General features: G+C 46.4%; 1 protein-coding gene across 5 annotated transcripts in view; it reads left to right on the top strand.

Annotated features, from left to right (window-relative positions):
* Window positions 1-23,318, top strand: part of PPP1R12C (protein phosphatase 1 regulatory subunit 12C) — an 86,057-nt gene that overhangs the window by 41,193 nt on the left and 21,546 nt on the right. For 2 of the 5 annotated variants that reach the window (XM_069742072.1, XM_069742071.1), the window contains exons 4-13: window positions 216-375; window positions 462-606; window positions 879-953; window positions 2,299-2,387; window positions 3,605-3,744; window positions 6,322-6,410; window positions 15,383-15,565; window positions 21,693-21,787; window positions 22,038-22,175; window positions 22,456-22,546. In XM_069742072.1, the coding sequence (XP_069598173.1) occupies window positions 216-375; window positions 462-606; window positions 879-953; window positions 2,299-2,387; window positions 3,605-3,744; window positions 6,322-6,410; window positions 15,383-15,565; window positions 21,693-21,787; window positions 22,038-22,175; window positions 22,456-22,546 (1,205 nt within the window). The remainder of the gene's footprint in view (window positions 1-215; window positions 376-461; window positions 607-878; window positions 954-2,298; window positions 2,388-3,604; window positions 3,745-6,321; window positions 6,411-15,382; window positions 15,566-21,692; window positions 21,788-22,037; window positions 22,176-22,455; window positions 22,547-23,318) is intronic. The other 3 variants (XM_069742073.1, XM_069742074.1, XM_069742075.1) reach the window with 3 other exon arrangements.

The following is a 23,318-nucleotide window of genomic DNA, read 5'->3' as shown; positions in this document are numbered from 1 at the left end:
TGTGGCTACTGCCATTTTGCACCTTGTTGGGTATTCCAGGCTTGGAGATAAACACACGTCAAAATCTTATATGTCAGAGATGCTACCAGGTCCTGACACCTAGCAGGATGGATCTAGGGGTGACAGGAGACCCCCAACCCCTCAAGAATTGCTCTGCATTTTATTAATTACGAGGTGCCAGTGTCATCCTGTCTTTCGCATTGTCATCTTTGCAGGTATAGACATCGAGGCAGCCAAGAGGGAGGAGGAGGAGGTGATGCTGCAGGATGCTCGGCAGTGGCTGAATGCTGGGAACATGGAAGACATCAGGCATCCGAAGACGGGGGCCGGTGCCCTGCACGTGGCTGCAGCAAAAGGCTACGTAGAGATCATGAGGTAGTGTGATGGCATGGCCGGCCATTCTGTGCTGCGTGTACCCGGAGCCGGCCATTCAACCCCGTCTCTCCGCGTTCTCTGACCAGGCTTCTGCTCCAGGCCAATTCTGATCCAAATGTTCGGGACAAAGACGGATGGACGCCCCTGCATGCCGCTGCCCACTGGGGAGTGGAGGAGGCCTGCCGACTCCTGGTGGAAAACTTCTGTGACATGAGCGCCCTCAATAATGTGGTAAGGCATGGTCGTTCCTACGTCTAGTTTTCTGGGGTTCCCCTTCCTCTGATTATCATCTTATGATGCCGAATGGTGCAGCAAACCCAGAAAATGGCTATCCTGGCTCCATCCGTGATATTTTAGTTGCTTTTTTCAGTAAAGAGGTCTTTTTTGTATGTGTAGTGGATGGTAAGGGATGCCCACGTATCCACCCACACGGGCTGCTCCCGACCTGGTTGTCTTCTGTATTTAGTGCCGTGCGTCCTTCTCACCAGACTTTCTGCTTTCAGGGGCAGAGGCCTTGTGATGTTGCAGATGAGGAGATCGTTAGTCTTTTAGAAGAGCTGCAGAAGAAGCAGGAAGATGTAAGTAAAACTTCCGTCCACATCTTGTCTTTTTCCCATTCTCGTAGTCTTTCCCTGCATTGGCACTGTATGACTGACCTGCAGATTTACTGAAGAAGATTTCTGAGTGTATCTGCATGTGAATAATCCACTGCTGAATCCAGTGCGAGTCTAGATGAGTTATTTTACATTTTATCTATATGTTGTGGAAACTTTCCGCTTGCAAATAGACAGCATATTTTAGCATTTGTAATTTTTTGGCTATTTGCAAAAAGGAAACGTGCAGGCAACCTGCAAAATAAACCCCGCATGGCACATCCAGGTTCTGCCTGCAGATGATCCATGGTTATGCGGGTAAATCTATCCTGTATGCACGCAGCCTTTAAAGAGTAACTGTCGTAAAAGATTTTCTATGTTAGGGCTCATTCCCACTTGCGATGATATCGGACGAATGCAATCCAATTAAAAATCAGATTGTATTCGGACCAATGTTTACTCTATCATTGCTGAGAGCTGATATTTTTAGCCTGGGGGGGAGCCATATCCATGGCCTTTTCTTAAGACTATTAATATCAGCCTAAAGCGGTCTGCATAGCCTTTACTGGTTATTCATTATAGGGGGACCCCTATATTAATAGCCAGTAAAGACTTATACAGTTGTTGGCTGATATTAATAGCCTTGGAAGCTCCATGGGTATTACCCCCTTCCCAGGCTATAAACATCGGCCCCCAGCCGACGACTTTCTCTCTGCTGGTTAACAAAATTATGCGGGAGCCCACGACTATTTTTTTTTTTAAATAAAGTTAATTACATGTACAGTAAGCTACACACACTGTACTAATTGTATTTGTCACAGACAACTATATATCTATCTATTTATGTATTTACTATATGTAAGCCATCTCTTCTATCCTGTCGGCTCTTGCAGTGATTTTACAGTACACGGCACATGAATTGCCGGCTTTTATTCTATCTATCTATTATATGTGTGTCTGTATCTATGTGTGTATGTATATGTGTGTGTATATATCAAAATTGGACCGATTTTTAAAATGGCTAGTGACTCCAGCCTTATAAGTACTGCGTGGTGCTCCTGAAGTCTGCACCTCCTGCATGAGCTGCGAGCCGTGTACAGGTTCTATACGAGGTCTGTAGACATGGTCATTCACTCTGGGATGTGACTGGACCATAGTCACTAGTAAACCCATGCACCACCCTGTGTGCTTCTGTCCGGTGGCTTTTATACTTGAAGTATGTTGGTGGCAAACTCAATGGGGCTTGATGAATTGCAAGAAAAATATTTTTGCATAAATGACTGCAAACTTTTTTTTTGATCCCACTGATACATTTCAATTGTCTTTGCAGTTGCGGAGTGAAAAAGAAGCAAATCTTAAAAGGGCCGTTATCGATACAGGCATGGACCAACAGACTGTAAATACAAGTAAACACCGGAGGTGAGCCATATTGTGGAGCACTGCTGCAAATCTGCGCGGACTGTACTCTGTGGGGTGGTGTTAGGCCAGTGCACGGAGCGCAGATTAGCTGTGGATTAGTCACGGATTTTCCATGCAGAATTTGCATAGAGAATCGCCGTACTGTACAATGCATCCGAATCGGACCCCCTGCGGTAAGTACCCGGGATCCATTGCTAAATCCTTTCCTAATACTGGTTCACACCAGGCAGTAATAGATCCTTCTACTATCGCTGTATCCTTCTGCTGTTACTGGGAAAAGTTGGATTTGCTTCATTTGTTGCTGAATTTCTTACAATTTTAAGGGATTTTTTATTTTTTTTGTATTTACTTTTGTTTTTTTTTTTATATTTATGTTAAACTTCTTCATCTTAATGACTGGAATGACGTGACACTGGCTGCATTCACCGCCTGATGTCGGTGCTTTATCCTCTCGTGACCCCGCAGTGTCAGGACTTTATAAGCCTTATAACTCTGTGATCCTCCTACACCCGTGTATCTCAATGCAAACACAGCCAGTGAATATCCGTAAGGGCCGCGGCTGTAGAAAATCCCTGTATCCCATAGACTCAATTAGAAATAGACGCCCCTTATTTATTCTCACCTACGGTCAGATCCAATAGGCATTGTTAGGCCGGCGGTTACCTTCCCTGCCCTCCTCCCAATCATACTGTATGAGTGGGGGGGGGGGCTGACAGAGGGAGCGCTCTCCTTCTGTCAGATTTTTCAGTCCCCGTGGGGACTGGAACATACTTTTCGATCACTCTGAATAAACTCTGTTAGCACCCGAGCATGCTCAGATAACACCTTATCCCAGCACATTCACTCATCTCTAGTTAAATCCTTTCCTACTAATAGTCAATACCTACCGCCACGTCCAGCTGACTATTAGTTTTTTTAGCAATTCTTCTACAGGAGCGAATACAATCAGTGACACGCATCACATTTCCATATGACCCCCCATCCATTAAAGGTGAGATACAGATTTTTCTCCTTCCACTAGCTGTGATCTTCACACCTTTATTTTAGTCATTTTCATCAGTCGGCTTTTTTTTTTTTTTTTTTTTGCCTTCGCTTTGCTGTATCTGCTGTAAAAATGAGCAAAGAGCTATGCTGCACTATGTGCATTCCCGGCAGAGGACTTTAGTCTCATACCTCTGAAGTCTGCTTTATTGTGATTTTTTTTTTTTTTTTATTAGAAGCTCTGTGTGTCGAATGAGCAGCAAAGAAAAGATATCTGTCCAAGACCAGTCAAAGGAGAGGAAGACCCTCGGAATGATTACTGTCGGCGATGAGGAAACCTCCTCCAGCTCTGAAGAAGACGACTCCTCCGTGAATGGTAAATGCATAAAATGCTGCATTTCTTACATACTTTATTGTGACATTTCTATGAGCCTTACATTTACAAATAAAAATAAATATTTTTTTATATATTTTTGCATAATCTGTGCTGCCATATTTTCAGACATCTTTTTCTATACCGTTGTGAGGTTTTGTTTTTTGTTTGTTTTTTTTGCCGTCATTTCTGTTTGTACTGTTTTAAGATATATTAGTCTTTTATAATATTTTTCGGGGGAGGTAAAGCAATTAATAGGATAAGTATTATTATGAAATGTTGTTTCTTTTCATAAGTCTTCATATGGTGATTCCAAAAATGCTTTTTTTTTTTTTTTTTTTAGAATTTATTTTTGTTTCTGGAAAAAGTGGGTCATTTTATTTTTTGTTCCGACAGTAAACGGCCATAAGTGTTGGCACCCTTTAAACTGTTACAGAATATTATTGCAATTACACCTGTGGTGTTATACGCATGCTTGTTTCTTTTGTGTGTATTGGAACAACACCCAAACAAAACAGAGAGAAAAAAAAAAGGAAAGTTGGACATAATTTCACACACAATCCCAAAATGGGCATTACAGAATTGTTTGCACCTTTCCAAAATTGTGGATAAACAACTTTGTTTCAAGCGTGTGATGCTCATTCAAATTCCACCTGTGGCAAGTAACAGGTGTGGGCAATATGAAAATCACAACTGAAACCAGATAAAAAGGGGAGAAGTTGACTCCATTTTTGTATTCTGTGTCTGTGTGTGTGCCATACTAAGTTTGGAGAACACGGAGGAGAAGAGAACTGTCTTGAGGACTTGAACTAAAATTGTTGAAGCTTTGAGATTATTGATATTTTTCAAGTCCATTTCCAGAGATCTTGATGATCCTTTATCCACAGTGTACAATATAACCAAGAAGTTTACAACCAATGGCACTGTAATTAATCTCTGGACGTGTATGGCAGAGAAAAATTTATGAAAGATTGCAACGCAGGATAGTCCGGATGGTGGATAAGTAGCCCCAAAATAGTTCTAAAGAAATTCAATCTCTCCTGTAGGCTCAGGGTGCATCAGTGTCAGCGCAAACGATCCATCAACATTAGAATGAAATTAAATGCTGCGGCAGGGAACCCAGGAAGACCCCACTGCTGACACAGAGACATAAAAAGCTAAGACTGCAGTTTGCCAAAATGTACGTGAGTAATCCAAAACCCTTCTGGGAAAGTCTCTTGTGGACAGATGAGACAACGATGGAGCATTATGGTAAAGCACATCATTCTTCTGTTTGCTGAAAACTGAATGAGGCCTACAAATAAAAGAACACAGTGCCTACAGTCAAATATGGTGGAGGTTCAAAGATGTTTTGGGGTTGTTTTGCTGGAGATTGCTAATAGACTTTGGGTCGCCATGAAGTGCCCAGTGTTAGAAAACTGGGTTTGTGTCCTATGTCATTGGGCCTTGCAGCAGGACAATGACCCCAAACATACTTCCAGAAGCCCCCAGAAATGGATGAAAACAGCATTCTGAAGATGCAGCAATGAGTCCAGACATAAATCCCATTGAACACCTGTGGAGAGATCATTGCTGTTGGGAGAAGGCGCCTTCACATATAAGAGACCTGGAGCAGTTTGCAGAAGAAGAGTGTTCCAAAATTCCAGCTGAGAGGTGTAAGAAGCTTGTTGGTTGCTACAGGAAGCGATTGAATACAGTTAGTTATTCCACAGGGTGTACAACTAAATATTAAGTTGAGGGTGACAACCATTTTTTTTTGTCCTATTTTTGGGGCTTTGTGTGAAAATTTTGTTCACTTTGCCTTTTTTTCTCTATTTTTGTGTTGTTCCAATACACAGAAAGGAAATAAACATGTATAACAAAACGTGTAATTGAATTTAATCTTCTGAGGAAAATACTTAATTTCTGAAACAATTTCAAGATGGCCAACACTTTCTGCTATGACTGTATATCTCAAATATATGTATATAAATAAATGTGTATTTTATAGATTTGCGTCCCTTGGGGAGTTTAGCCTTTGATCAGTGTTGTGCATCATTGTAGCCTACGTTTTTTTGCCACATGCATGTGAACTACTCCTCCTCCGCAGTTAGAATTGGAGCGTACGGTTTTCTAGAAAAGTCAGCAGCAATAGCGGTGCCATAATGGGTTCCTGATACTTGGCGAGCGCACATTTACTGAAGGGTCTGACTTCCCTTTTGCACAGACCTAAATCAAACCTATTGTGCGTTCACTGAATATTTCAATAGTTGGGAATGGAAGATGGTTCCATCGCCTCCCATAATTGACCTGCCCAGTACCGTGACTGGTAGCGCTGGTTTCCCAATTGTGTAATGCCGCCATCTACTGGACAAAATGGAGTCGATCCACCTAGAACATAAAATAATTGTTGAACCTGTGCATTATGCAACGCCATAGCCAGGAATATTTCAAATTGCCTTCACCTCCCTCCCAACATTCTTGTACTCTCGAAACATTTCTAAAATTATTAGAATCGTCCTGATCATTTCCGTGCAGGTATTCGGATTTCCCTTTATTGTCATTTTAGTTTAACTTTTTTTTTTTTTTTCCTTTTCTCAGATCCTAAAACAAATGTGGAGGTCAATGAAAATGGATTACAGCCAGAGCCAGAGAATAGCATTGTGAGACCGACTTCACCTGACCAGAAGGTAGACCCAAGTCTGTTGTGGGCATTCTGTAGGAGGTGTCTCCTGAGCAGTAGTCCTCTCATGGTTTTACCTTTCCTGTATATCTTTATTAACGTTTCTCACCAGATCTTTATCAATGTTCAGCTGTTCCTTGCTTTAGTGCAGTTTAACATGTGTCCTCTATGTATGTTAGAGAAGCCATTCCCTATGTGACAATTCTTTATGGAAAGATGGCTTCAAAAGCGAGGTCTTCATAGCCATGCTGGACATTTCCACTCTAGTTTATTACTAAAAGCTCTGGCCCTTTAAGAGGCATGCTGAGGTTGGGCTGTCTTGACAACATATGAGATCTGTGTTACTATACTCCATGGATATAGAGACACGTGAAGAAATGTAAGATGGATTCTTGTGTACCTTGGAGAAGGAGCTACAACTTGACAGTGTTTGTTATGGGCTCTTTTTTTTTTTTTGTATGTAGTGAATGATTCAGGCTAACTCTTTAGAAGCAGCTGTGTCTTTTAGTGGATTGACCCTCTGCAAGCAGCAATGTCCTCTTGTAGATATATCCTTTGCCAGCAGCTCTATCCTCCTCTAGTAGATTTACCATTTACAAGCAGCTCTGTCCTCTTCTAGTAGATTTACCATCAACAAGCTGCTATCTCCTCCTCCAGTAGTTACAGTTTACAAGCAGCCATGTCCTCCTCTAGTAGATTTACCCTTTACAAGCACCTATGTCCCCCTCCTAGTAGATTTACCGTTTACAAGCAACTGTCCTCCTCTAGTAGATTTACCATTTACAAGCAGATATGTCCTCTAATTTACCATTTACAAGCAGCTCTGTCCTCTTCTAGTAGATTTACCATCAACAAGCTGCTGCTATCTCCTCCTCCAGTAGTTACAGTTTACAAGCAGCCATGTCCTCCTCTAGTAGATTTACCCTTTACAAGCACCTATGTCCTCCTCCTAGTAGATTTACCGTTTACAAGCAGCTGTGTCCTCTTCTAGTAGATTTACCATCAACAATCTGCTATCTCCTCCTCCAGTAGTTAGTTTACAAGCAGCCATGTCTTCCTCTAGTAGATTTACCCTTTACAAGCAGATATTTCCTCCTCTATTAGATTTACCGTTTACAAGCAGCTATGTCCTCTTCTAGTAGATTTACCATCAACAAGCTGCTATCTCGTCCTCCAGTAGTTTTACAGTTTACAAGCAGCCATGTCCTCCTCTAGTAGATTTACCCTTTACAAGCACCTATGTCCTCCTCCTAGTAGATTTACCATTTACAAGCAACTATGTCCTCCTCTAGTAGATTTACCATTTACAAGCGGCTGTTTCCTCTTCTAGTAGACTAACACTTTGGAAGCAGCCAAGTCCTCTTGCAGGGTAACCCTTTAGAAGCTGCAGTATCCTCCTTCTTTATCTGGACTGCAGAATACACAAGAACATCTTATTTCATGTCTGATGTATAGCAACAGTATATATGTAGTAACATTCAGGCTCCTAACTGAAGGGAAGCAAGGAGAATTTTCACCTGATTTGCAGTTGCTGACTTGCTGTCCATCGGAATGCACTGGTATATTCAGTCACCAAGTTTGTGCTTCACTTTTCTTATATTTATTAGAAAGCCAAGTAAATGGATTAATTTAAAGATCATTGTGTAGACAAAACGGGGAAAAATTGATTTTGTTCTCACTGAGTTGTGAAGCCACATTTACAAGAATCCGCTACTTCTTCATTCCCCCGTACAGATGGTACACCCCATAACCTTCACTCGGATAAAATGAAAGTAAAACTTGTTTCTCTGCAAAACGAGGGAATTCATCTGAATTGCTGATGATACGTATTTGATAAAAGTCTTATTTCATACTCTGACATTGTTTTTCCTCAGAAGTGATAGGGCCACTTTAAGAATGACAGTATGGTTGTAGTATTGCTGCGCTAATATTGGTGATGATCTGGTGAGAGAGGTTCTGTGTTGTAGTATAAGATAAAGACCGTGTGCAACGTTGTCACAAGAAATCCACAACTCTACTAAATGGATACGACAAAGATGGTTGTCAACTTTTGGGAACAAATGTATTTATTATTTGTTTTGCTTAAATTCATGCATTTGGGGTTTGCAGTTTGGTGTCGGTAAAATTTTTGCACCGATTTGGCCTTTGCACACTCTTGGTTTCGCTGCACATTCAAGTGTGCAGGAAACTGTGGTCATAAATCAGCTGGGAAGAGCTCAGGAAAAGACAGATAAAAGAACAATGATCTGTCCTATCAGACCTTTAGAATGAGCTCACTGATGGACTCTCGGTCAACTCATTGTGCAGCACAGAGGCTATAGAAGGCAAAATATTTAACCCCTTTCTGACCTCGGACGGGATAGTACGTCCGAGGTCAGATCCCCTGCTTTGATGCAGGGCTCCGGCGGTGAGCCCGCATCAAAGCCGGGACATGTCAGCTGTTTTGAACAGCTGACATGTGCCCGTAATAGGCGCGGGCAGAATCGCGATCTGCCCGTACCTATTAACTAGTTAAATGCCGCTGTCAATCGCAGACAGCGGCATTTAACTACCATTTCCGGCCGGGCGGCCGGAAATGACGTCATCGCCGACCCCCGTCACATGATCGGGGTCGGCGATGCTTCAGAATAGTAACCATAGAGGTCCTTGAGACCTCTATGGTTACTGATCCTCGGCAGCTGTGAGCGCCACCTTGTGGTCGGCGCTCACAGCACACCTGCAATTCTGCTACATAGCAGCGGTCAGTAGATCGCTGCTATGTAGCAGAGGCGATCGCGTTGTGCCTGCTTCTAGCCTCCCATGGAGGCTATTGAAGCATGGCAAAAGTTAAAAAAAATGTGAAAAACATATAAAAGTTTAAATCACCCCCCTTTCGCCCCAATCAAAATAAATGAATAAAAAAAAAACCAAATCTACACATATTTGGTATCGCCGTGCTCAGAATAGCCCGATCTATCAATTTAAAAAAAGCATTAACCTGATCGCTAAACGGCGTAGCGAGAAAAAAATGCGAAACGCCAGAATTACGTTTTTTTGGTCGCCGCGACATTGCATTAAAATGCAATAACGGGCGATCAAAAGAACGTATCGGCACCAAAATGCTATCATTAAAAACGTCATCTCGGCACGCAAAAAATAAGCCCTCAACTGACCCCAGATCATGAAAAATAGAGACGCTACGGGTATCGGAAAATGGCGCAATTTTTTTTTTTTTTTTTTTTTTAGCAAAGTTTGGAATTTTTTTTCACCACTTAGATAAAAAATAACCTAGTCATGTTAGGTGTCTATGAACTCGTACTGACCTGGAGAATCATAATGGCTGGTCAGTTTTAGCATTTAGTGAACCTAGCAAAAAAGCCAAACAAAAAACAAGTGTGGGATTGCACTTTTTTTGCAATTTCACCGCACTTGGAATTTTTTTCCCGTTTTCTAGTACACGACATGCTAAAACCAATGATGTCATTCAAAAGTACAACTCGTCCCGCAAAAAATAAGCCCTCACATGGCCAAATTGACGGAAAAATAAAAAAGTTATGGCTCTGGGAAGGAGGGGAATGAAAAACGAACACGGAAAAACGAAAAATCCCAAGGTCATGAAGGGGTTAAAGAAGCGCAATTAAAAAAAAATAAATATATTTTTTAAGCTCCAAATACATGCAATTAAGTAAATAAAAGGTCCCCTGAGGTGGACAACCCTTTTAATACTGCAACTAGGATTGTATGATCCCCATGTCTTGTATCTGAGAATTGTACCATCCACATTGATACTTATTAGAACAATGGACGCTCTTAATTTACTGGTACAAAAAGTATCTTTATTTACTGCCGTTAATGGTTATTGGCAGCATGACTTTTAGGTTAAAACATTGTCGTTTTAGGATGTTGTTTCTTTCCCCCATTATTTCATTGGCCCCATGCATGTTCCAGTGCAGCAAACGTCTTGAGCTTGTGGAGTGACAGCTTTTCATCTTTAAAGTGTAGCTCCTACTATACATAATGTTACATAATGCGAAAGTCCATTGTGTCCTTCTCACCAGGCATTTGCCATCAGAGAAGACTCTGGACCCAGTGTACATTAGTCAACCAATACAGCCCAAAACTGCAATACCCCATGGTTATAGGGGTAGTGTCAAGTTATTAAAATGCTTTAATTATCTTGAAAATAGCAAGTTTGCAGTTGACTTGCTTTTACTGTCTATCATTCTCCTGCAAGGAGAGCTTTTATCTTGCACAGTGTACAGCTGGTTTCCGTAAAGCTCAGCCATTGGTGCCTGCCCTAATCCTTGCTGTGATTGGGCAGTAGTTCCATTCCAGGAGAGGGGTTAACTCCTAACATACCAGCCACCTCTCTCCATCCCATTGCTTTCAATACAGCATTTCATTTCGGCATTATAGATGGTGAAATGCGATAGGAGCTTGGTTTCCATCAGCTGTGTGCATGGTGCTGGACACAGCTGGCAGGTATTGTGCGACTGCCCTGTTATTTGGAATAATACCTGTTCAAAAATCTGGCAAAGGGTCAATGAATGATGCGTCTAATGCCTCCCGATGCAATGCTCAACGGTGGTGAATCAGCGTTTAAATAGAAATAAAATGAAGGCCCGTTGGAGTTCTGTGCAAGGTAATATTATTAGGAAGGGTCCTGACAACAGGATGTGTATTTGGGGGTTTAACATCCGTTTGGGGAGCCTACACTTTAAAGACCATTTTTGGCTTTGATCTGGAGCTACACTTTAAGGTGCTCTGTGTGGAGGGCTTGGTGAGAGCTTACTGACGCTGGGTGGAAGCTTTAGGCTAAAGGGCTTATTCTGTCACATTGTGCTTATGTTAATCAGATATGTTTGCTACTTCTGGACCGATCTCTCTTCTGTCTTTGTCTTTTCCCTTTCCGTCTAACCACTTCTCATTTTCCTCCTCTGGCACCTTGTCCCTTTCATCCGAGGTGACTGGTCTTTTTATTTTCTTTTTTTCTTACACTTCTGCTGACTTTTAATTTCTCTCTATTAATTTTTCCATTCCATTTCCCCCATGGCTTCCCGACTTGCTCCCTCTTACCGCGTGGTTGTCTCCGTGCGCCTGCTTGTGTGTCTCCTTCCATCCCGCCAGCCCCTTCTCACCTTTGTCACTCCCATTTTGCCCCTTGCTGGACCGGTAGGTCCCTCCATGTGGCGTCAGAGCTTGCGCAAAACCGGCATCGTTCTGGTGCCCCAGAGAGGCCAAAAGGCTGCGGTGAGCAACATTTGTCTTGTTTGTAGTGTACGCCTGTGCGTGTTCATTTTGGGTTTTGTATTTATTGTATTGTTTGTTTTTTATTTTTTATTTCTTCCCCTCATTTCTTTCCTCTTGTTACTCTGTTTTAGAAAGTGAAATAAAAACTTTGCTTTGTTAAAGTTTCCCTGTAAAATATTTTTGTGATTCTTCTGCAGGTTAAATAGGACTTGACATAAAAATTCTGGTGTATATTTTCTCAAAAATTGTGTTTGTCCTTCTGTTATTCCTCCTGGAAATGCATGAATGAATTGGTAGCGTTGTTATCAGTACGGTGGGTCTTTGCCGTCTGACGTCTTTAGCACTGAGTGACAATTGGGTGTTACCATTCTCTTAACCAATCCAATCCAGCATACATTTCCAGAAGCAATGACAAAAGGAACGGGGTTGCTCAAAACTGAGTGTACCGGGCTAAGCAAGGTTTCGCCCATCCACCCCAACGCTCATACGTTGCCCCGATCCGGCTGATCAGAGCCAAGTAAGAGGCTGTTATTGATTCTCCTGTCCTGCAGTCACAGATTCGCACCAATTCCAGCACTCATTAACCATCCAGTGGATAGGCGATAACTTGCTTAAATTTGATTACCCCCTTATTGAAAAGTATTTGCTAAAACGGACAAGTCAGGGGGAGCGGAGAGTGCAGCTCTCGTCACCCACCACAAAAACTTACAGATCCACCTCTAAAGTGGATCCGTCACTAGAGCATGGGGAGCGGTCCAAACTATTACTAGTCCATATGGTGCAAATGTATTGGTTAATGCAGAATACAGGGCCCGTGTAATAAAGATTTAAACGTATTGCCCAAATTGCAAAATCCTCATCAACATGTAAAAAAGATTTTTTCATCCTGAATTTTTTATTTTAAATCACCAAGCTTTTAGGCTTTTTACATTTTGTGCTTTTCGGACCAGTATTGGAGCCGACCTATCCTGTTTGTTGTCCTATTAAAGAAAAAAATCATCTTCAAGTGACGGATCCACTTTATTATCATGGAGAACTGCAAATCTAAGACTCGGGACGTTTCGCCTCGTCCTTCATCAGGTGCCAGCTTCATGCCACCTATATCAACCATGGCTCAGCTCACCCCATTCATGCCTGCTAATGGGGTACATTCATTCACCTCTTTATTTTGTGTTGTGCTTATGGATTTTGCTTTGGGTAGATCGTTCATGCAATTCCTTTAAACGGAGTGTGATATCGGTGAGAGCGGACAGTTACACACGATGACTGTAGACCCTTTTGGCTTTTTTATTTTTTTATTTTGCTATGCGTCCGATATATCCCTCTATGGTTGATCTCGTCAGATTGTTTCCACTGGGAATAACACAGTAACATCACAATGCAAGGGGCAAGAAGCTCAATATTTCATGAAAAATAGAAGCATACCCTAAAACCAATAGATCAGTGATGACCGAAACTGGACCACCAGGTTGTAGGATGTCATGTCGGGTGGGCTTTCTTGGATGACTTACACAATCGATTTTTATTTTTCCCTCAGAATTCTGATAAATCTCCCCCAATGTTTGGTTGTTTATCCTGAGCAGAACATTTGACGCCTCCACCCCAGTCACCATTGACGTGTACTACATGGACAAATGTCCTACAGGAGCTCTTATCTCATTAATATGGAGTTGTTCCTCCACTCGTCTGGTAGGACTTTCTGTAAGATTCTTGAGGGGTCTGGAGAATTTTTGCCCAATCATTTGTGAGGCCGGACCCTGATGTTGGGGAGCAGCTTGTGTCACAGTCTGTTTGGCAGAGGTGGAGATGACCTCCAGTTATGGAGTCAGTAGAGCGTTGGTGACTCTTCTGCTCTCTGCTCCTCGGCACTCGCTGACTCCACTGTTACATTACGGCGTCTCCACTTTGTGGCAGACTTACTGCAGTTCCTCCCACTTCTCAATGATGTCACACAGGTGATGGGGGAAGATTTAGGAGGAAGAAATGTCATGACCGTATTTGTTACCCCGGTGGCTTCTACTACAGGACCGCGCTGGTATCTGTGAGCTCTGCCCCGCCGGCCGCTCTGTCACATGTTAGTAAAGGCAGCTGGCATGGCGGGGCGCGCATGTCATACACCGGGGGGCAGGAGGAGGATCGGACATTTTACTCCTGGGAGTGGTGGGGAGCGGAAAAGACACCGTATGTTATGCACCTGGTGTGTGTGGATGGCCAGGTATTATACAGTGGAGGTAATGGGGCGTGGATGGAGAGACCTGACTTCTCTGATTATTGTCCCCATACATTTGCCAATATAGTGTATGTATGGGTGTTCTTGGAACCACCACAGGCCGCAGTGCTCTGCACTCTTCTCCCATCTTTTTCCGCCACCACAGGCCGCAGTGCTTTAATCTCTTCTCCCATCTTTTTCCGCCACCACAGGCCGCAGTGCTCTGATCTCTTCTCCTCCCATCTCTTTGCACCACCACAGGCCACAGTGCTCTGATCTCTTCTCCCATCTTTTTCCGCCACCACATGCCACAGTGCTCTGAACGCTTCTCCTCCCATCTCTTTGCACCACCACAGGCCGCAGTGCTCTGAACTCTTCTCCTCCCATCTCTTTCCGCCACCAGAGGCCGCAGTGCTCTGCACTCTTCTCCCATCTCTTTCCGCCACCACAGGCCGCAGTGCTCTGCACTCTTCTCCCATCTCTTTCCGCCACCACAGGCTGCACGGCTCTGCACTCTTATCCCATCTCTTTCCGCCACCACAGGCTGCACGGCTCTGCACTCTTCTCCCATCTCTTTCCGCCACCACAGGCCGCAGTGCTCTGCACTCTTCTCCCATCTCTTTCCGCCACCAGAGGCCGCAGTGCTCTGCACTCTTCTCCCATCTCTTTCCGCCACCAGAGGCCGCAGTGCTCTGCACTCTTCTCCCATCTCTTTCCGCCACCACAGGCCGCAGTGCTCTGCACTCTTCTCCCATCTCTTTCCGCCACCACAGGCCGCAGTGCTCTGCACTCTTATCCCATCTCTTTCCGCCACCACAGGCTGCACGGCTCTGCACTCTTCTCCCATCTCTTTCCGCCACCACAGGCTGCAGTGCTCTGCACTCTTCTCCTCCCATCTTTTTCTGCCACCACAGGCTGCACGGCTCTGCACTCTTCTCCCATCTCTTTCCGCCACCACAGGCCACAGTGCTCTGCACTCTTCTCCTCCCATCTTTTTCCGCCACCACAGGCTGCAGTGCTCTGCACTCTTCTCCTCCCATCTTTTTCCGCCACCACAGGTCGCAGTTCTTTGAACTCTTCTCCTCCCATCTTTTTCCGCCACCACAGGCCACTTTTGGATTGGCAAATATCATGATACATTTATGATTTAGTCTACAATCTGTTTTCTGACTGTCTCTCTGAGCTAAAGAAAGTGCTGCGGGAAAAGAGATGCCGCTGCGTCTACCCCAGGGCAGTGTGTGTGTGTGATCGGATGTGTATGACTATACTTTTTTTTGCCTCCATCCATTCCAGCGTTTATTTGACCATCGTGCTACCTCCTCCTTGGCTTTCAATGATTTTTCTCTTTATATACATGTACCCCCAGTCTCATAAGGTGACAGCCATAGCTGCCTTCCATTATCCCACATGTGTCGGCTGATACTTCAGTTCTTTTCTATATGTATATGCCAGAGGTGATTTAAATTTTTTTTTAATTAAGTGGCAAAATGGAGATGTATCCATCACAATTCCCCATACATACCCTTCTTCCATATCTATAGTTCTCTGGGGCACCGAGCAGCATCACAGAGAAATGCCAGCTTTCCTTTTCCAACTTGAGGGCAGGCTTACGGAAAACTGGCAGCTTCGGGGCTCTGCAGGATGCCAGAATAGAGGACAGTAGCTTCAAAGAGCCAGGAATCAAGCGCTCTGCTTCCAGCCCCCGACTGGACACCCCAGAAAGGGTGAGCAGCTTCTTATTTTGCTTCTGTTGATCAGTAAAGTAAGAGCAGATGCACACATAAAGAGAATTTGTCAGCAGGTTTTTGCCACCTAATCTGAGAGCAACATGATGTAGGGGCAGAGTCTCTGATTCCGGTGATCTCACTTACTGGGCTGCTTGTAGTTTTGATAATAGCTTGCTGATAAAACTGATTGTTATCACTTGAGGACTAGTAAACCTAAACTCGTCTAGTCCTCTTGAGCTCCGCATAACCCCACCCCCACATCTAATTGGCTGCTTTCTGCCTATACACAGCAAACAAACAGTGGTGTGGGCGGAGTTATACAGATCTCAGCATTCAGAGAGCTGCTAGATCTGCGATAGATAAATCGGGGATTTTATCAAAATGGCAGCAAGCAGCTCAATAAGTGATACATCGCTGGAATCAGGGTCTCTGCCTCTACATCATAATGCTAAAAAAAAAAAGCCCGGTGACAGATTATCTTTAAAGTTTTCTCTGTCGATGCATGTGCGATGTCTAAACAATGTTTTCCAATCACTGTTTGGATCGTAATACGCTTCTTGTCTCATGCCATGACACGTGACTGATGGGGGCACCGAGAGCCGCTGTGGGGGGTCTTTCCCATGCGTCTTCTCTTCCGAAGTAAGAAGCTTCTGCCGCTTAGATTTTGGAAGGAGTCTGGAAGGCACGGACTATGTTACTTTTCTAGGCAGTGGGGTAGCTCACTTGTGATAGCAGATTTATACTTTTTTGCAAAGTTAGAAAAACAAAAAAAGCTGCATAATCCATGATCATCCTGGACTGCCTTGTTCGGTGTCTGTCATTTCTGTAAATTGAAGCTGGCCGCCTAGGGTATACAGTCATTTTAAAACATGCAAAAAAACAAAAGTGTGTCCAATGCTAACTAGGTTTTATGGATGGAGGAAAAAAAATGAAAAGGCAATAAAATGTTAAAGTCCTACATATAAGCTCCTGCTGTGGGTAATCCCAATGTCTGCGCCCCTTCCCTCCTCCTCCAGGAAGCTGGGATTTTTGGGGAGTTGGGGTCCACACACTGCTGGGCTGCATTTCAGCTTTTCATCCTGTAAGTTCCTGCACGTTTCCTTTCCAAAATTGGAGAAAATAGATCACATTTTATTAACAAAAAAAAAGCTATAGTGTAATAATGAATTATTTGTGTGCCTCATGGCGAGACTTGCTTGCACAGACTGGATCAGTTATAGCCACCATTCAGTCCTAGAGGGGTTTTACAATTTAATAAAGGGGGTCTACAAGCCCTGTTATAGGGTATGTGCACACCATTAGCATGTGCTGCTGCAAAACGTATGTTGGCAGGAAAAACGCAGCGTTAGGCTACTTTCACACTTGCATTTGAATTCGTCACAATCTGTCGTTTTCTGAGAATGCAGGATCCTGCATTTTCCCATAAACTTGTATTAGCGGCGGATTGTGACGGATGGCCATCTGTTTTATCCGTCGTGCATTGGATCCGTCGGAAAATAGCGGTCCGGCATGCGAAGAAAACATTCATAGTAAGGTTTTTTCTGCACGTCAGAAAATCGGTCAGCGACGCATCCTGTGCTGTCCGTCGACGGATATAATGCAAGTCTATGGACGCAGGATCCATCGCTGACCCCCTCTCTCTCTCTCTCTCTATGACATAAAGGGAGAGACCGCCTCCGCATCAGACACTACACATGAGGAGAGACCGCCTCTGCACCAGACACTACACATGAGGAGAGACCGCCTCCGCACCAGACACTACACATGAGGAGAGACCGCCTCCGCACCAGACACTACACATGGAGAGACCGCCTCTGCACCAGACACTACACATGAGGAGAGACCGCCTCCGCATCAGACACTACACATGGAGAGACCGCCTCCGCACCAGACACTACACATGAGGAGAGACCGCCTCCGCATCAGACACTACACATGAGGAGAGACCGCCTCTGCACCAGACACTACACATGAGGAGGGACCGCCTCTGCACCAGACACTACACATGAGGAGAGACCGCCTCCGCACCAGACACTACACATGAGGAGAGACCGCCTCCGCATCAGACACTACACATGAGGAGAGACCGCCTCCGCACCAGACACTACACATGAGGAGAGACCGCCTCTGCACCAGACACTACACATGAGGAGAGACCGCCTCCGCATCAGACACTACACATGAGGAGAGACCGCCTCCGCACCAGACACTACACATGAGGAGAGACCGCCTCTGCACCAGACACTACACATGAGGAGAGACCGCCTCCGCACCACACTACACATGAGGAGAGACCGCCTCCGCACCAGACACTACACATGAGGAGAGACCGCCTCCGCACCAGACACTACACATGAGGAGAGACCGCCTCCGCACCAGACACTACACATGAGGAGAGACCGCCTCTGCACCAGACACTACACATGAGGAGAGACCGCCTCCGCACCAGACACTACACATGAGGAGAGACCGCCTCCGCACCAGACACTACACATGAGGAGAGACCGCCTCCGCACCAGACACTACACATGAGGAGAGACCGCCTCCGCACCAGACACTACACATGAGGAGAGACCGCCTCCGCACCAGACACTACACATGAGGAGAGAGACCGCCTCCGCACCAGACACTACACATGAGGAGAGACCGCCTCCGCACCAGACACTACACATGAGGAGAGAGACCGCCTCCGCACCAGACACTACACATGGAGAGACTGCCTCCGCACCAGACACTACACATGAGGAGAGACCACCTCCGCACCAGACACTACACATGAGGAGAGACCACCTCCGCACCAGACACTACACATGAGGAGAGACCGCCTCTGCACCAGACACTACACATGAGGAGAGACCGCCTCCGCACCACACTACACATGAGGAGAGACCGCCTCCGCACCAGACACTACACATGAGGAGAGACCGCCTCCGCACCAGACACTACACATGAGGAGAGACCGCCTCCGCACCAGACACTACACATGAGGAGAGACCGCCTCTGCACCAGACACTACACATGAGGAGAGACCGCCTCCGCACCAGACACTACACATGAGGAGAGACCGCCTCCGCACCAGACACTACACATGAGGAGAGACCGCCTCCGCACCAGACACTACACATGAGGAGAGACCGCCTCCGCACCAGACACTACACATGAGGAGAGACCGCCTCCGCACCAGACACTACACATGAGGAGAGACCGCCTCCGCACCAGACACTACACATGAGGAGAGACCGCCTCCGCACCAGACACTACACATGAGGAGAGACCGCCTCCGCACCAGACACTACACATGAGGAGAGACCGCCTCCGCACCAGACACTACACATGAGGAGAGAGACCGCCTCCGCACCAGACACTACACATGAGGAGAGAGACCGCCTCCGCACCAGACACTTCACATGGAGAGAGACCGCCTCCGCACCAGACACTACACATGGAGAGAGACCGCCTCCGCACCAGACACTACACATGGAGAGACTGCCTCCGCACCAGACACTACACATGGAGAGACCGCCTCCGCACCAGACACTACACATGGAGAGACTGCCTCCGCACCAGACACTACACATGGAGAGACCGCCTCCGCACCAGACACTACACATGGAGAGACTGCCTCCGCACCAGACACTACACATGGAGAGACTGCCTCCGCACCAGACACTACACATGGAGAGACCGCCTCCGCACCAGACACTACACATGGAGAGACTGCCTCCGCACCAGACACTACACATGGAGAGACCGCCTCCGCACCAGACACTACACATGGAGAGACCACCTCCGCACCAGACACTACACATGGAGAGACCGCCTCCGCACCAGACTCTTGACATTGCGGCTCATCCGTGGCTTCAGTCTTGGTGTACTTACACTACACAAGGTTTGTTCCTAGTCTTGCTCTTTCCAATGGCAAAACCGCTGACATGTATGATCTATGTAATAAAATCCAACATATTTAAAAGTGACATTCACGGGGTTCCAACATTTCTCACCCTTGTCACATGGCAGCTGTGTGGACCCCAGCCCAAAAAAGTTTTCATCTCGGCATCCCATCCTGGAAAGTCTTACTTTTTTTTTTTATAAATTTTAGTTAAGTGAAGGTGAAAACTTCTGAGTTGCATTTCAGTGCTTTGTTACATAGTCCTTCTTTGTTCTGCTGTCTCATAGCCAGACATTTGGGAGATCCTTCAGAAGTGGAAAAGAAATCTAGAAGCAGTGGCAGCGAGCAGCAGTAAACCGTTGTGCAGTCAGCTGGAAAAAAGCTTCCAAGCCTCAGTGGTAGGGACCTGGCCGTAGTATAGAAGTCGTAGAGACGGAAACCAAGCCTGCTTTATAGAAATGTGAATGCTTTGTGACCTGTGCTAGATCTACCCTATAATAAGTGTGCTGTTTGTCACAGTGATGTAGTAATACTTGTGTAGTGTTATTAATATGGTTTGTAAGACTGGAAGAAGACACAAGTTCATCCATTGCAGCCTGTCATCCTGAGATACAGCAGCAAAATCTTGCAAAAGGATAAAGATCATTTTCCTCGTCTCTGGAAAAATTCTAGCTAGGCTCCAAATCTAGAAATTAATATATCTCTAAAAATAAAAAATAGAGGAAACCAGAGTTCAGGATCTGCATCTTTGTGGTCCACTTAAACTCCTTTTTGTAAGGTTCCCACATTTCTGGACGGCACAATAACATAATTGAGGCAGTGTTTTGTGGTTTACTTTCTTTTCTGCCCTCCATTTAGTTGTTATTCTCCATTGATCAGAAGGATTTAGTAATCTAGACAGACAGATGTCCTGGTTCAGATGAAGAGGCTATCTGAGAAATACAATCACTCTGGTCTATGCGCCGTATCTTTTATATTGCTGCTTACTTACTACTGTCAAGTGTGTCCATAGGCAAGAAAAATGACCCCCGAGCTGGGAGGAAACTCCAACCCACTCTATTGGTTTTCCACCACCCTTATTCCTACGCACATTCGCTTTGGTGGATGCATAAGTTCTAGAAGTGCGGGGACAGGAGAGCGAGGGCGCGGGACAGGAGAGCGAGGGCGCGGGACAGGAGAGCGAGGGCGCGGGACAGGAGAGCGAGGGCGCGGGACAGGAGAGCGAGGGCGCGGGACAGGAGAGCGAGGGCGCGGGACAGGAGAGCGAGGGCGCGGGACAGGAGAGCGAGGGCGCGGGACAGGAGAGCGAGGGCGCGGGACAGGAGAGCGAGGGCGCGGGACAGGAGAGCGAGGGCGCGGGACAGGAGGGCGCGGGACAGGAGAGCGAGGGACAGGAGAACGAGGGACAGGAGAGCGAGGGCGGGGGACAGGAGAGCGAGGGCGCGGGACAGGAGAGCGAGGGCGCGGGACAGGAGAGCGAGGGCGCGGGACAGGAGAGCGAGGGCGGGGGACAGGAGGGCGGGGGACAGAAGAGCGAGGGCGGGGGACAGGAGAGCGAGGGCGGGGGACAGGAGAGCGAGGGCGCGGGACAGGAGAGCGAGGGCGCGGGACAGGAGAGCGAGGGCGGGGGACAGGAGGGCGCGGGACAGGAGAGCGAGGGCAGGGGACAGGAGAGCGAGGGCGGGGGACAGGAGAGCTAGGGCGCGGGACAGGGGAGCGAGGGCGCGGGACAGGAGGGCGCGGGACAGGAGAGCGAGGGCGCGGGACAGGAGGGCGCGGGACAGGAGAGCGAGGGACAGGAGAGCGAGGGCGGGGGACAGGAGAGCGAGGGCGCGGGACAGGAGAGCGGGGACAGGGGAGCGAGGGCGCGGGACAGGGGAGCGAGGGCTGGGACAGGAGAGCAATGGCGGAGACAGGAGAGCAATGGCGGAGACAGGAGAGGGCTGGGACTGTCACCCCTGAGAAGAAAAGAAATGATCTATCTGGGAGACGGTGAATCTGTAGGCAAACATAAATAATGTAGTTGTGTCGAAACGTCTAGTAGAAGAGCATTGAATGTAAATATGTGGTAGTGTGTGTCCTATTACATACCATACACAGCTTGTAGCATGTCCTATACTATACTTGTACGCCCCGTTGTTGCTTCTCCTGGTGTGTCTGTGCCTTCATTTTGGCACCTATGGATAAATGAGAATAAATTATTTGTTTCCTATTTCTCCCTCCTTAATCTCCTAGAATAAGGAGCCACGTATGGCTCGTATTCCTCCCACACCAACAAGGAGAATATTCGGCCTCCCGGATACAGACTCTCTGCCAGACGCCAAGAAAGAGTGAGTATCACAAGCGCCATCCATGGTCGACTCGACCACAACCTGGTATCGCCTACCTGTGATCTTCTCCACAGAGCCCCTAACCCGATCGTTCTGTGTCTGTTTCTCCACTAATCACCCACAAACCATATCATTGTATCACGCTGTACTAACTTCTAGTTATTGGAGTACCAGTATGGACTGTAAAGTCTCGGCTAAACGCTTTTTGTAACGGTTAGAAAAAAAATCTTTACTTCGATCATCTTAATAGAGACTTAGAAGGTGGACTACAGATGAAACTTGACATGGTTCCCACCACACAATCGCACACAAACACTTTGTCCAGCATGACTGCCACCTCCTCCACCTCGTCCTCCAGCACCAGTACTGATCCCAAAGACAAGCGAAGGTAAGACACTGCACCTGCATGTTCTTCTTCTAAAAAATAAAACCTTCTGGGGGCTACCTCAAGCATTCTTCTGCTTGAGATAGCCCAGAAACATTATCTAATTACCCTCTTCTAAAAAGTACTCTATTATAATCAGTGTAAGATCCCCCTCCCCCCCCCCCCTGAAAAAAAAAAAATTGAGGCTGCAAGCTTGTCACCCTTAATGTGAAAGTTGCCGTCTTCGAGGCTAGCTCTTTTAAATGTGTTCATTCCTAATGAAACTGTAAATTCTTTTTATCAGGTCGTACCAAACCCCTGTTCGGGATGAAGAGTCAGAATCTCAGAGAAAGGCTCGCTCTCGGCTCATGAGGCAGTCACGGCGATCCACTCAGGTGAGTCTTATACTTGTGTAAAAACTCCCAAGAAATTATGAAATTGTGTATATTAGCATTCCTACTATTTTTTGCAAAGCAGTGCAGAGAACATAACCATTGGTGGGAGCAAGCTAGCTGTGCCCCCCACCAAGACCCACCCAGGACTTCCTCACCGACTCTTTATAATGCCAGCTGTGAGTAGGACATGAAGTGACCCCCTAGAACACTTCACACGAAGGGAACATCCCCCCAGGCACTTCACATGAAGGGAACATCCCCCCAGGCACTTCACATGAAGGGAACATCCCCCCCAGGCACTTCACGCGAAGAGAACACATCCCAGGCACATCACATGAAGAGAACCTCCCCCCAGGCACTTCACATGAAGAGAACCTCCCCCCAGGCACTTCACACGAAGAGAACATGTCCCAGGCACTTCACACGAAGGGAACCTCCCCCCAGGCACTTCACACGAAGAGAACATGTCCCAGGCACTTCACATGAAGGGAACACCCCCCCCAGGCACTTCACACGAAGAGAACATGTCCCAGGCACTTCACATGAAGGGAACACCCCCCCCCCCCAGGCACTTCACACGAAGAGAACATGTCCCAGGCACTTCACATGAAGGGAACACCCCCCCAGGCACTTCACACGAAGAGAACATGTCCCAGGCACTTCACATGAAGGGAACCTTCCCCCCCCCAGGCACTTCACACGAAGAGAACATGTCCCAGGCATTTCACACGAAGGGAACACGTCCCAGGCACTTCACATGAAGGAAACCTCC

Source organism: Ranitomeya imitator, chromosome 10, assembly GCF_032444005.1.
Source record: "Ranitomeya imitator isolate aRanImi1 chromosome 10, aRanImi1.pri, whole genome shotgun sequence".
Taxonomy (NCBI): Eukaryota; Metazoa; Chordata; class Amphibia; order Anura; family Dendrobatidae; genus Ranitomeya; species Ranitomeya imitator.
The sequence above is the reverse complement of the archived record's forward strand: the minus strand, read 5'-3'. Positions and strand labels throughout refer to the sequence as shown.